The sequence below is a fragment of the Trichosurus vulpecula genome, chromosome 3 (assembly GCF_011100635.1).
Source record: "Trichosurus vulpecula isolate mTriVul1 chromosome 3, mTriVul1.pri, whole genome shotgun sequence".
Classification (NCBI taxonomy): domain Eukaryota; kingdom Metazoa; phylum Chordata; class Mammalia; order Diprotodontia; family Phalangeridae; genus Trichosurus; species Trichosurus vulpecula.
In genome coordinates this window covers 163,624,370-163,638,790 of record NC_050575.1, presented here as the reverse complement: position 1 = coordinate 163,638,790, position 14,421 = coordinate 163,624,370, and the positions used below count along the sequence as shown (strand labels likewise).

The 14,421-nt window shown below is 36.7% G+C and overlaps 1 protein-coding gene across 11 annotated transcripts in view; it reads left to right on the top strand.

Moving 5' to 3' along the window:
• FNBP1 (formin binding protein 1) overlaps positions 1–14,421 on the top strand; it is a 189,603-nt gene that overhangs the window by 81,869 nt on the left and 93,313 nt on the right. For all 11 annotated transcript variants that reach the window (XM_036748979.1, XM_036748971.1, XM_036748970.1 and 8 more), the window contains exons 3-4: positions 9,051–9,107; positions 9,902–10,049. In XM_036748979.1, the coding sequence (XP_036604874.1) occupies positions 9,051–9,107; positions 9,902–10,049 (205 nt within the window). The remainder of the gene's footprint in view (positions 1–9,050; positions 9,108–9,901; positions 10,050–14,421) is intronic.

Sequence of the window (14,421 nt, the reverse complement as noted above, 5' to 3'; positions counted from 1 at the left end):
GTCATATTTATGGAGAATGGAGGAATTTATGACCAAATAAGAGATAGCAAACATTATGAAATGCAAAATGGATAATTTTGATTACATTAAATTGAAAAGTTTTTGCACAAACAAAGCCAGTGCAACCAAGATTAGGAGGGAAGCAGAAAACTGGGAAAGAGTTTTTACAACCAGTGTCTCTGATAAAGGCCTCATTTCTAAAATATGTAGAGAACTGAGTCAAATTTATAAGAGTACAAGTCATTTTCCCAATTGATAAATGGTCAAAAGATATGAACAGGCAGTTTTCAGAGGAAGAAATTAAAGCTATATATAGTCATATGAAAAAAATGCTCTAAATCACTATTGATTAGAGAAATGCAAATCAAAACATCTCTGAGGTACCACATCCCACCTATCAGATTGGCTAACATGACGGAACAGGAAAATGATAGATGTTGGAGAAGATGTGGGCAAATAAATTCATTGCTGGTGGAGTTGTGAACTTATCCAACCATTCTGGAGAGCAATTTGGAACTGTGCCCAAAGGGCTATAAAAATTTGCATACCCTTTGCCCCAGCAATACCACTTCTAGGGCCATATCCCAAAGGGACCATAAAAAAGGGAAGAGGACCCATATGTACAAAATATTTATAGCAGCTCTTTTTGTGGTGGCAATGGAATACTGTTGTGCTATAAGAAATGATGAGCAGGCAGACTTCAGAAAAACCTGGAAAGACTTATATGAACTGAGGCTGAGTGAAGTGAGCAGAAACAGGAGAATGTTGTACACAGTAGCAGCCATACTGTGTGATGACTGACTTTGATAGACTTAGCTTTTCTCAGCAATGCAAGGACCTAAAACAGTTCCAAAAAACTCGTGATGGAAAATGCTATCCACATCTAGAGAAAGAGATATGGAGCCTGAATGCAGTTCAAAGCCAACTATTTTCTTTTTTTTGTTTTGCTTTTTTTTTTCCTTTCTCCTGGTTCCTCCCATTTGTTCTAATTCTTCTGTACAACATGACTAATGTGAATATGTTTCATAGGAATGTATATGTAAAGCCTATATCAGATTGCCTGCTGTCTTGGGGAGGGGAGAGAGAGGGAGAAAATTTAAAACTTATGGAAGTGAATGTTGAAAAGTAAAAATAAATTAATTAACTTCTTTTAAAAAAGAAAAAAAGGAAGAACTTTTTAAAGCTGAATTTAGAATGGAATAAAATGAGAGAGATTTGAGATAGGGAGATCAACTAGTAAGCTTTTACAATATAGTGAGGTATTAAGGACAGTGGCAGTGACAGTATTAGAGCAGAGAAAGAGCATATATGAGAGATGTTAGAAAAGTAGAAATGACTAGATTTGGTGACTGATTAGATGTGGCAGGTCAGAGAGAGTGAGGAATTGAAAATGTCACCTAGATTGCAAGCTAGGGTGTCTGGAAGAATGATGATACCTTCAACAGTAATAGAAAAGTGGGTAAGCAGGAAGAGTTTTGGGGAAAATATGAGTTCAATTTCAGACATGTTGAATTTGAAATGCCTATGAGACATCCCATTTAAGTTGTCTAATAGGCAGTTGGCAATTTGGGATTGGAGGTCAGGAAAGAAATTAGACCTAAACAAATAGACCTGAGAGTTATTTGCTGATCAGATCACAATTAATAGTATAAATGGAGAAGAAAAGAGGACCAGATCTGAGACTTGGAGGAGACCCATGGTATGTCCTGGATCAAGATTCAGCAAAGAAAGGAAGAAAGAAGGAAGAGAAGAAAAGAAGTTATCTACTATATGCCAAGCACTGCGCTCAGCACCTTACAAATATTATCTTATTTTATTTTCATAACAACCTTAGGAGGTATATGCTATTATTATCCTTAATTTACAGTTGAGGAAACTGAGTTAGGCAGAGTTGCCCAGAGTCACATAGTAAGTGTATGAAGCCAGATTTTCTTCCTTTTTTAATAGTATTTTTTCCCCGATTACCTGTCAACAATTTTTATTATTCATTTTTACAAGATTTTGAGTTCCAAATTTTTCTCCCTCCTCCCATTTGCTCTTCCTAAGATGATAGGCAATTTAATATAGGTTACATATGTGCTATCACATAAAACATTTCCATATTAGTCACAGATGTGAAAGAAGAAAAAGATCAAAGGGGAAAGAACATGAAAAAGAATAAAATATGTGAAGAAAGTATGCTATAATCTGCATTCAGGGTCCATCAGTTCTTTATCTGGATGTGGATAGCATTTTCCTTCATGAGTCCTTTGTACTTGTCTTGGATCATTGTGTTGTTGAGAAGAGCTGAGTCATTCATATTTGATCATCCCACAGTGTTGCTGATATACTGTTTTCCTGGTTCTTCTCATTTCACTTTGCATCAGTTTGTACAAGTCTTTACAGGTTTTTCTGAAATCTGCCTGTTCATCATTTCTTAATGCACAATAATATTCTATTACATTCATATACCACAGCTTGTTCAGCCATTCCCCAATTGATGGGCATCCCCTCAACATCTGATGTTTTGCTACCATGAAAAGGGCTGCTATAAATATTTTTATAAATGTAGGTCCTTTTCCCTTTTTTATGATCTCTTTGGGTTACAGACCTAGTAGTGGTATTGCTGTATCAAAAGGTATGTACACTTTGGTTGCCCTTTGGCATAGTTTCAAATTGCTCTCCAGAATGATTGGATTGGTTCACAACTCTACCAACAGTGCATTAGTGTCCCAATTTTCTCATAACCTCTCCAACATTTATGATTTTCTTTTTTTGTCATATTATCTGATCTGATATGTTTGAGGTAGTACCTCAGAGTTATTTTAATTTTCATTTTTTCTAATAAAAAATTATTCAGAGCTCTGTTTCATATGCCTATAGATAGTTATGATTTTGTGGTCTGAAAACTACTTGTTCATATCCTTTGATTATTTACCAGTTGAGGAATGACTTGTATTCTTATAAATTTGACTCAGTTCTCCATATATTTGAGAAATAAGGCCTTTATCAGACATACTAGCTGTAAAGATTATTTCCCAGCTTTCTGCTTTTCTTCTAATCTTGGCTGCATTGGTTTTGTTTGTGCAAAATCTTTTTAATTTAAAATAAAATTATCTGTTTTATATTTCATAATATTCTCTACCTCATTTGGTCATGAATTCTTCCCTTCTCCATAAATCTGACAGGTAGACTATTCCCTGCTCTTCTAATTTGCTTATCATGTTACCCTTTATGTCTAAATCATATCTATTTTTGCTTTTGTTTTGTCTGAGATCAGGATTGCTACACCTGCTTTTTTTTTTTTTTAATTTCAGCTACGGCATAATAAATTCTGCTCCAGCCTCTTACTTTTACTTTGTGTATGTTATTCTGCTTCAGTTCTTTAACGCTGCAGCTGCTATGTCCTGTGTCATCCTGGTTATGACTCCCCGTATTTGAATTGTTTCTTTCTGGCCACTTGCAGCAGTTTTTCCTTGACCTGATAGTTTTGAAATTTGGCTATAATATTCCTCAGAGTTTTTATTTTGGGATCTCTTTTCTGAGGTAATTGATGGATTCTTTTAGTGCCTCTTTCGCCCTCTGGTTCCAGGATATCAGGATGGTTTTCCTTGATAATTTCTTGAAAGATGCTGTCCAGATCCTTCTTTTCATTGTGGTAGTCCAATGATTCTGCCATTGTCTCTCCTGGTTCTATTTTCCAGGTCAGTTGTTTTTCCCATAAGGTATTTTATATTTTCTTCTACTTTTTCATGCTTTTAAATTTGTTTGATTGATTCTTGATGTCTCATAGAGTCATTAGCTTCCACTTGCCCAATTCTAACTTTTAAGGAGTTATTTTCTTCACTTAGCCTTTGTACTTCCTTTTCCATTTGACCAATTCTACTTTTTTAAGCAGTTGTTTTCTTTTTCTGAGCTGTTGACTCTTTTTTCATAATTATCTTTTATCACTCTCATTTCTTTTCCCACTTTTTCTTCTACCTCTCTTATATGATTTTTAAGCTCCTTTTTGATCTCTTCCATGAGTTCTTTCTGGGCTTGAGACTACTCCCTGTTTTTCTTTGGTGCTTTGCCCATAGCTGTTTTGACTTTATTATCCTCTTCTGAGTTTGTATCTTGATCTTCCCTGTCACCATGATAACTTTCAATGGTCAGATTCTTTTTATTTTCTTCTTTTTTTATTTTTATTTTTTTGAGATTTTTTATTTATAGTTTACAACACTCGATTCTACATAATTTTGAGTTCCAGATTTTCTTCCCCCTCCCCCCTCCCTCCCTAAGACGGCATGGAATCCGATATATCTTCTACATATAACTTCGAATTGAACTTATTTACACAATAGTCAAGTTGTAAAGAAGAATTATGACCAATGGAATGAATCATGAGAAAGAAGAAACAAACGAGAAAGAAAAACAAAGGAAAAAAAAAGTGAGCATAAGGTGTGCCTCAATCTGCATTCAGACTCCATAGTTCTTTCTCTGGATGTAGATAGCATTCTCCATTGTGAGTCCTTTAGAGTTGTCTTTGCACCTTGTATTGCTGAGAAGAGCAAAGTCTATCAGGGTTAGTCATCACAGAATCCATACATCTGTGGTTGTGTATAATGTTCTCCTGGTTCAGATTCTTTTTTTGTTGTTTTTTGCTCATCTTTTTTGGCCTTTTTCCTTTCTTTTAAGTTTGAGCTCTGCTCCTGGGGAAGAAGGGGCACTGCCCCAAGCTTCTTGTGACAGGGGCTGCAGGCCCTGACTGTTTACCTGGTGCTGTATTGATGTTGCCCTGAGGCCTATGGGGAATCCTCTGTTGCTGCACTGAAAGGTGAGGTTGGGGTTGGCTGGTGCTGCTGGAGGCTGTAGGTGTCTGGGAGCTTCCGTAGTGCTGATCTGGCATCCTATTGCCTGTGTCTGGCCTTTGCTGAGGCGAGTGGGGTGTTTCTGTTTTTCTGTAGGGCTACACTGATGCATGTGGTGGTCTGGCTGTTGGAAGTTGTCTGTTTGCTGTGCTGAAGCACTCAGTTCTCAGAGGTGGCGTCTGCCTATTCCCCTGGGTGTACTTGAGCACATGGTGGTATACTGGTATTGGCTTTTGCCTGCTGCACTACCCTAGAGCTCGAGAACTCCCACTGGTTTCCTGAGGTGGGGCTTCCTGGGATGCCTCCTGTCCTGGACTATATTCCCCTTTTACCTGAGTGAGCCCTTTCCTGCTGATCTTCCAAGTTTCTTGGGCTTGAATATTGTTTCACCCCATCTTTTTGCTGGTTCTGCTGTTCCAGGATTTGTTTTGGGGCATTATTTTTGGTTGTTTGGGGGTGAATATGGGAGAGTTACAGTGATTTACTGCTTACTCTGACTCGGCTCCCAGAAGTCTCACTCAGGCCAGACTTAAATTCAGGTCTTCCCAACTCCAGGCCCAGGACTCTATCTACTTTGCCACATAGCTGTCTCAGCCTGAGAACAGCCAAACACATAGAAGAAGAATCAGGAAAGAGGAGTGTCACAGAAACCTAGAGACAAGAGATTATTAGGTAAAAAAGTGGTGGTCATAATTGCCAGAGACTGAAAGAAGGCTAAAGATTAATAAAAAGCTTTAGTTTTGGAAACTAAGAGATCATCGGTAATTTTGGAGAGAGACATTTTAGTTCAGTGATGAGATCAGAAGCCAAAGAGCAGAGGGTGAAAAAGAGAGTGAAAGGAAATGAAGTGGAAACATCAATTATAGATAGACTTCTCAAGGAGGTTAGCCACAAATGGGAGGAGAGATAGGATGATAGTTAGCAAGGATGGAGAGTTTACATCTTTTTCTGAGTGGTGTAGACATGGACATGTTTGTAAGGAATAGAGAACTAGCCAGTAGAAAGTGGGAGACTGAAAGTTAATGAGAGAGCAGGGATGATGGAGGTGGAAAACTTCTGGAGAAGATTAGATGGAATAGGATTACTTGTGCATGTAGTGGCATTTGCCTTGGCAAGGAAAAGAACCATCTCTTCATACGAGAGTAGGGGTGAAGGAAGAGATAATGGTAGAAGGCATCGGGGTGATATGAGATGAAGAAAGAAGAAGAAGCTCTTGACATGGCTTTGGTTTTTTCAGTAAAGTATTAGCTAAGGTTCTCAGCTGAGAGGATGGAGGAATCTGAGAGCTATGAAAGGTTTGAGGAAGGGTAAAAAGATTGGAAGAGCTGCTATCGTGAGGGAAATAGTGAATTACTTAGGGAGTTGTAAAAGGATTTCCTTGCCATAGTGAGGGTCCAGTTTGTGATCATTTGTATTGGATCTAGTCAGCACAGTTTTGGGATTTTTCCCAGCTTCATTCAGTTTCTGTGTGGGTAGGAGCAGGGGATGGTGGGAATGATCCAAGGTTGAGGCTTGGCAGGGCCAGATTAGTGATATGAGAATGATATAAGGAAATATCAAGGAAAGATGACAGAATACAGCTGAACTGGAGTCATGATGGAGAAGTAAGGAGAGTATAGCCAATGTAGGGTTAATGGCCTGGGAAAAAAACTGAGAGGTTGAGGAGATGATGAAGTGCAGGGTTTAAAGTTCAAGGCGGAGGGAAAAGTGGAATGACAGCAAATTATGATTTGATAGAGGAATTTCAGATTTTATGAGCATGAAAGTGGAACACTTGTGAATGATGGCAAGATAGCTTGTGTGTAGCTGAGGTGGGGTGGAATAGATTATGTGAAGTAAGTAATTTGAGGAGTTAGGAGGCTTGCCTGTTTGAGAAAGTATCAGTATGTAAGTCGAAGTCCCCTAGTATGAAGTCAGGAGTTGGGGAGGAGAGACTGTGAACTGGGCACTGAAGTCACTGAGAAACAAAGGAACAACACTGGAGGTTGATAGACAACAACTCCCAAAATTTTGATTCAGTGATAAATACAGATTGAATGAACCTTAGAGTAGGAGAGGTAACTGAGCAAATTGTGATAATAGAGCCTGGAAATCACAACAGAGAATAAGAAGTATTCCAATTCCCCCAACATAGCCAGTGAGTTGGGGATAGGAATATGAGAGAAAGAGGAATTAAAGCTGGAAAGAACACATTTCCTTGGCCAGAGAAGAGAATGTGTCATCAGAAGAGAGTTGGGTCTCAATCTGTTCAGAAAGATGAAGGGAATGAGAAAGGAAAAGATTCAAGTTGGAAGTGAGTTTGTTACTTATGGAGATTGAATTCCAGAGAGCACAGAAGAAGGGATGTGTAGCTTTAAAGTGGACATCAGTGGAGTTGAACTGAGAGAGATAAGAATATGGTGATGGTCAATGGTGAATAGAGAATGGAGGAACAATGGCAGCCAAAAGTTCAAAATCACTGAGCTAAGGAGGGCATGATGGGGTAGATTACACTGAGAAGTGAGTTCAAGTAAGTTATCATTGTTCATAGGTGTTCAGCCACAGGGAAGACTTGTTTCCCCCTCAGTCATCACATAGCATAATTCCAAAGCCCCTTGCCATTCTGGTTGTCCCAGTCTGGATGTTCTGGTTTATCAATTTTCTTCCTAAAATGTGATATCTAGAATTGAACATAGTGCTCTGGATGTAGGCTGACCAGAGGAAGGTGAAGTGTAACTATTGCTTTCTTTTTTTTTTTCTAGACATAGTGCTTTTCAGTGTATCCTAAGATCCCATTAGCTTTTTTAGCTAATGTATTAAATGTATTTTATATATATTTTATATATATTTGTATTTATATATATTTTATATATAAAAATATATTGTATATATGTCGTACATGTAGACATATACATACACACATACACACCACACATGGTTAGCATGAGAGATTTTATTAAATACTTTCCAGAAATGCAGGCATCCTATGTCTATTGTTTTTCCTTCTATTGCCTTTCTACCCTGTCATAAACAGTAATAAGGTTAGTCTTGCATAATCATTACTTGATAAAAACCATGACCCCATGTGGTGCCATAGGGCCTCGAATGAGCTGACATCAGGGGAGCTCTTCCACTCTCCTTACCACCACCACCCACCACCCAGCCTACCTGGGAGTGGAGGGATATGTTGGATCTTTCTCATGGAGCCCTTAACCTCTTCCAATTGGATGCTGAGACTTCATCCCCACCCCTGGGAGGTGGGAGGAGCCCAGAGCCCCTGTTCCATTCCTACCCTCAGGGACAGTCTTTCCTTCTTAATGGCCATGGACCAGTGACTGCATCACTAGTAGCCATAGGGGTAAGAGGCATATCTGTTCATACTGCTTGGATGAGCAAGAACTAATTCCAAAACTTATGTTAAGGTAAAGGACCATCATACTCCACTATCTCTCTTGCTGGTATACCTTCAGGCCCACTGGGTCTTAACCATTTCCCTTTGTTCTAGACTCCTGTTCATTTCCATATGACCTGCTAGTACACCCTATGGTGTCTTGTTGAACCTTGGACCTTGTTCACCATGCCACTGTACCCTAAGGACTACTAGGCCTGTGCATCTACTATGTAGCTGACCTGTCTTTAATGTTTTATCTTCCCTAACTAGAATGTGAACTCCTTGAGAACAGAGATTGTTGTTTTTACCTCACCAGTATTTCTCTTCATTTGTCCCCATTGACATTTCAGTTCTGCTATAAGGTTAATCTTTCTTATTCAGTCATCAATATATAATAACATTCTCAAAAATGTACCCCTGTGCTATGTAACCTTTCATTTTTCTTATTTTGTTAATAGTGTGCTGAATTTCTTAGATTTGGAAAATGCTGAGTAATGCCTTGATTCTTTACCACACTTGTTAAGGGAGAATCTGAACTGTTTACATTTTTTAATAATAAATGGGAATTAAACCCGTAGCTAGATCTTTCTGCTTTTCTTTGCCTCATTTCTGTGCATATCTTTTGCCACCTTCTTAGTCTTTTAGGTCCTGAATCATACCTTTTTTAAAATTTTTGTATGTGCCCAGTAACTAGTCCAAGACATTGTGCACAATAAATATTCCAGTTCAATTGCTCAATTAACCTGCAAATAGGAAAAACTAAAGTCTATTTCATTCTCTTAATTGTTAGTATTTTGACAAGAATTTTGTCTCCCTAAACTAAATAAAATTTATTTTTTTTTAAATTTTAGGAATCTGTCAAAGAAATATCAACCCAAAAGGAATTCAAAGGAAGAGGAAGAATACAAGTATGTTTATTATCAGTTTGCTTACAAAACATTGATGATGATTATTCTTTGGGAGGAGGGGAAACAGGCACCTGCAAGATAGGTTTAATTTTACCTTAATTTAAAGGATTGAAAGAGAAAATATAATTGTTTACATTGTAAACCTACTACTAGAAAAGAGCAAACAGCAAAACAGAAAATTTTTTTTTCTTCTGATCATTTAACAAATTAAAGCCCCCAAAGAGGGTAAAAGGGATTCATTCTATTTACGTTTTCCAGGTTGTATATATTAATACAAGTAGGAATAAACTTAATACATTGTAGCCTGGCATTTTCTAAAGAATGGAGATCATTCAGATTTGTAATCATCGTGTTCTTAATTTAATACTATGCTCATCAACAGGAAAATGTCCCTACCAGTCATGTGGTATTTGGCAGAAACATTATTTATGGGGACTTTTATAAAATGTCACTAATTCCTACCCCAGAAGTTACTTTACTTGAGTTAGATAAGAAGTGACAAAATTATCATGACTATGACAAAATCACAAATTAAGTAGAATATTTCAGTTCTACTTAAGTCAGTATAACTTCTAAGGCAGTTTTTTTTTACCTGTAATTCTGTAATTAAATTATGAGTCATTTTGGTGAAAATGTTTAATGATTTGTCTGGTTCCCTTTTGGGAAGCTCTTGCAAATTAACTTGTTTTAATTAATATTCCCTTTGGCAAGCCATATTAAATGATGGGAGAGGTCTCTGGTTTTGTATAGGCAAATGCAGTAATACAAATTTCTGTTTCTGTTGTATTTCACAGGTATACATCATGTAAAGCTTTCATTTCCACTTTGAATGAAATGAATGATTATGCAGGGCAACATGAAGTTATTTCAGAGAACATGACCTCACAGATAACTGTGGAGTTAACTCGATATGTGCAGGAACTAAAGCAGGAAAGGAAATCGGTAATGATCCATTTCTTTCTAAGTGATAAAATATGTAATGAATTAATGGGATTGCAGCACCGGGTAACACTGAAACTAGAGGTATTTGCCAACGTGAAAATAATGGGTAAGGAATATGATAAAATACGTCCAAAGTATAAGGAAAAACATAAAAGCTAGTCTTTGCCTTCAAGTATTTGAGGAGATTAAGAAATGTATGTTAAAAGGTGGTAATAATAAGTGTCATGACATATCCTTATGGCTGCTTTTGGAACTAGTTAGGCCTGGGTTCAAGACCCAACTCTTGATATGTATTAGCTCTGTGATACTGTTTGTATAGTAGATTAAACTTGGTGTGAATACAGTTATCTATCCCTATTGACCAGCCTTTCTGTATGTATATAGTTAGAATTTCAGTCAGCTTCCTAAATAGAGCTTTGCACGTTTATTTTAGGAAGTAGTTAAGTTCAGTTTCGGGCAACAGTAATAAGATAGAAAAATAAGAGAAACCTTAAACTGATGCAAAGATGGTATGAAAAAACACCAGACTTTAAGTCAAAAGATCCAGGTTATTGTCAGAGACTCTGCTTTTTCTTAGCCATATTACTTTGGTCATGTCACTTAACTTCCTGGAGGCTCTGGTTCTTTAAAATGGCTGTGATGATAATTGTATTCCTATCTTACAGAATTGTGAGGTTCATGAAGGGTATTGTATATAAAGTATTTTAGAACCTTAGAGTACCATGCTAATATAAGCTATTATAAGTTTTCATTTTCTAAATGAAGACTTTTATTTCTTTATTCTTTTCCCTTCTTGGTCTCTGGTGGCTAAGATGCTCATCACATCTTTAGTCTTATTCATTATTAATGATTCACTTAGTATCAGATAGGTGGAAGGGAACTTAGTGGTCATCTAGTCCAGCCTTCTCAGACCCAGAAGGAAAAAGTGATTTGCCCAGTGTTACACAAGTAATGAGTGGCAGAGTTGGGATTTAAACCAGGACTTTTTTTACATTGCATTCTCCAAATGAAGTACTATTTTACTACCCTCTAATATATTCCCAGCTGGTCAGTCATTCATATGGCTGTTCATTTTTATTTTCCAAATATAGTTAATTTAAATGATTAAAATTTTTGTGTAATGTAATTTACTTGAATTCTTTGGTTCCATGATTTCTTTATTGTTGGTATTCCTTTTACCCATGCAGATTGTAACTTTCCACATCTTTCTATCTTGTGAAATTCTTCGTCATGACCTCTTATATGTCTTTCATGGAGAGTCTACCCATCAAACATGTAAAAAATAATATATTGGTTTTGACAATATTCCTTTTGTTTTTGTGAGAACTACAAGTAAGACAGCTCTGAGATATTACTCTTCCTTTGTAGCAACATTAAATAATTGTAGAACATAGCAGATTCCATGAAAATTTCATGATGAAGGTCAAGTAAAATATAATTACAATATTTTATATACACATTGCACTTTTTCTAAGGCAGTAGATCTAATCCTCTGGTTTGCTTAAAAATTTAGTCTGAACACCAAAACCAGGTTAATTATCACCATCTTGGTCATTTCTTAGTTGGAAATTATTTTTAAACAATCAATTTCAGGTATTTTGTCACCTAGAGGAAGCTTTTCTCCTTTTGTGGTTAGTCAAAACTAATTTGTTTAGTCTCCTAGAATCCCATAAAATTTTGACTCACTACAGTGAGTCCCCTAAACCATTTCTCCCTAAGTTTCCAATTAGGGAGTGATTCTATATACCTGATATATTTGTTTGATTTGTGTAAATGAATGATATAACATAATCAAGAGCCTGTGTGTTATAGTGTTTCAACAATTCCTCTAGCAGCTGCTGTGGGGGTAAAAAAAACCAACACAAGCTCAACAGCAAGAACTCTGCAAGCCCAGGTTCTTTTGATCTGCTTTACTAAGGAAAGCAACATTAAGGGGTTACCAATCTTACTTTAATCCAACATACAAATATCATTCACTCAGCTCAGTGGGGAAAGCCAGTACCCTGAGTTTCAGAGCAAATACAAACAGAGCAAATAAATACAAATCAACAGCTAGATTTCTGTCTGACAAAACCACAATATACAGTTACCAGAGAAGCATCAACATCTGGGTTTTCTTCAAAGCTTGGGAGCTCGTAACAACGGCTTGCTTAGAGTCACGCACCACTCCTGCTGTGGCTCAGAGCTCCAAAAGAGAAAGCCGATCTCTGGGTTTATATATCTTGTTCAGGGTCAAAGGTGAGTCACACATGCAACTCAACCACATGACCTAAAATCATCACAAAAATGCAACTTAAACCCATGCGGTCTAAAAGCCTCTGATGTCACAAATGTGTTACTCAAACCCATGTAAACTAGGGTTTCCCTTGAGGCAAGGAGGTCATCAGGGACTCCTAATTCAATCAAGGAAACAAAGGCCAAACTCTTCAAGGGCACTTGGTGAAATAAGTGCTAAGAGCCCATCTTGATTCTCAATACGTATAGTAAATTTTGGAGTAAGGAAAATTTGGGTTTGATGTTGCTTCTGGTACAAATTAGCTATGTGACCATAGGCAAGTCACTTAATCTGTCATTGCCCAAGGCATCTAAAGTAAAGGTCTTTCAGAGAGGATCAATCTACCCAAAACTAGCAAGGCTTTCCTCTTGGGTACCAGTACAATACTCAGGCTTTCCATCTATTATTTCTCATTATTGCTATATGACTGGCCTGCCTTCCTTTCCAGGTATCTTCATGATGCCTATTATACTACTTGGAGTATATTGCCAATCTTGGGTAATTTAGCCTATTTATACCCACTTGTCTTCACTGTTATCCATGGTCAATCAAGAAATTAGCTTAGAAATCCATATAGGAAATTCCAGGTATATAAAGAAGGTATATTTTCCAGGTTATGGCATTCAAATGAATGGATATCTCATTACATTGATCCACCAGTACCTATATCTTGAACATGTACAACAAATGGACAGTGGACTTCCTCCAACATTTAGTAGCAGTAAGGAGAAAATGCTGGATAGCATTTGAGAAAATTACATAGCACCTTCCTTGATTCCAGATATTTACTGCCATCAAAGCCCATCTTTTAAACACCAAAATTGTCCTAGTGATGTGTGTGGCTTTCAGGTATGAAATAAAATAAAATAAAAAATCTCAGAAGACTCAAAATTTCAAATTACCCTAAGGGCAATGGAGAGACACATAGTAGGTATAAATAGGCAAATGTATACTATCAGGGAGATATTGAGGACAAATCTCTTATGGCACAGTTAGGTGGCGAAGTGAATAGAGCACCAGACCAGGAGTCAGGTTCAAATTCAGCTTCAAATACTTGCTGTGTGACCCTGGATGTGTCACTTAACTTCTCTTTACCTCATTTTCCTTGTGTGTAAAATGACAATCATTAACATCTACCTCCCAGGGTTGTTGTTGTGAGGAGCAAATGAGATAATAATTTTAAAGGGCTTAGCAGAGTATGTGGCACATAGTAAGCACTGCATGAATGTTGGCTATTATTATTAGGAGTAGTCTGATTTTGAGCTTATAATTAGGAAATGTGGTTTTGAACTTCATATGGTTTCTTAGTGGCCCTTTTAAACATTCTCAGGGAAATAAGTATTATCAAAGCTTTATAGAGAAATGTTGAACTCATGGTGCTGGATGGCCAATATGAGAGATTTTTTTTTTTGCTTCACCATGCACACTTGTTTCAAGAGGATTTGTTTTTCTTTTTGGAGGGAGTGAAATGAAAGACAAAATAGATTTTTGTTAATGTAAAAAATTTTTAGAAAATTTTTAGCCACACCATACTGGTAATATATCTGTGAAATTATGTTTTTATATTGAGAGTTATTTGCTTAAAAGTTTGCTTGGGACGGCTATACTACTTTATGTATCTTTTTTTTTTATTCTAATGTCTTGAACTTGCTAATGTGGAATAAAATTTTTAAACTGAAGGAATAATATGACTGATTGTTTTATATCGCTTAGAAAAGAGCACAAAAGGCCCAAAGTAGTGATATTTTCACAGAATTGTTACTTTGGTGTGATAACTTAGTCTCATAAATGAACCTCATCTCCAGATGTAAGCATCTTGATCACTGGTAACAGCACATGTTTAAGATGTAGGAGAAAGTAAACATAAGTGTACTAATACTTTAAGAAAAATGTAATTGTGCTATACAATATATTTATAATTAGTTGTCTAATGAATGTTAAATTTTAGTAAGTTTTGAATTTCTAAATATTTTTGCACTTTTTAGTGTTATCCAATGCAAGCTCCTTTCCCTTTTCCATATCTTTTCCCGTACAATTTTTCGTAGTTAAATATCAACTCAGTTCAACAAACATTTTAAAAATACCTTTATTATATGT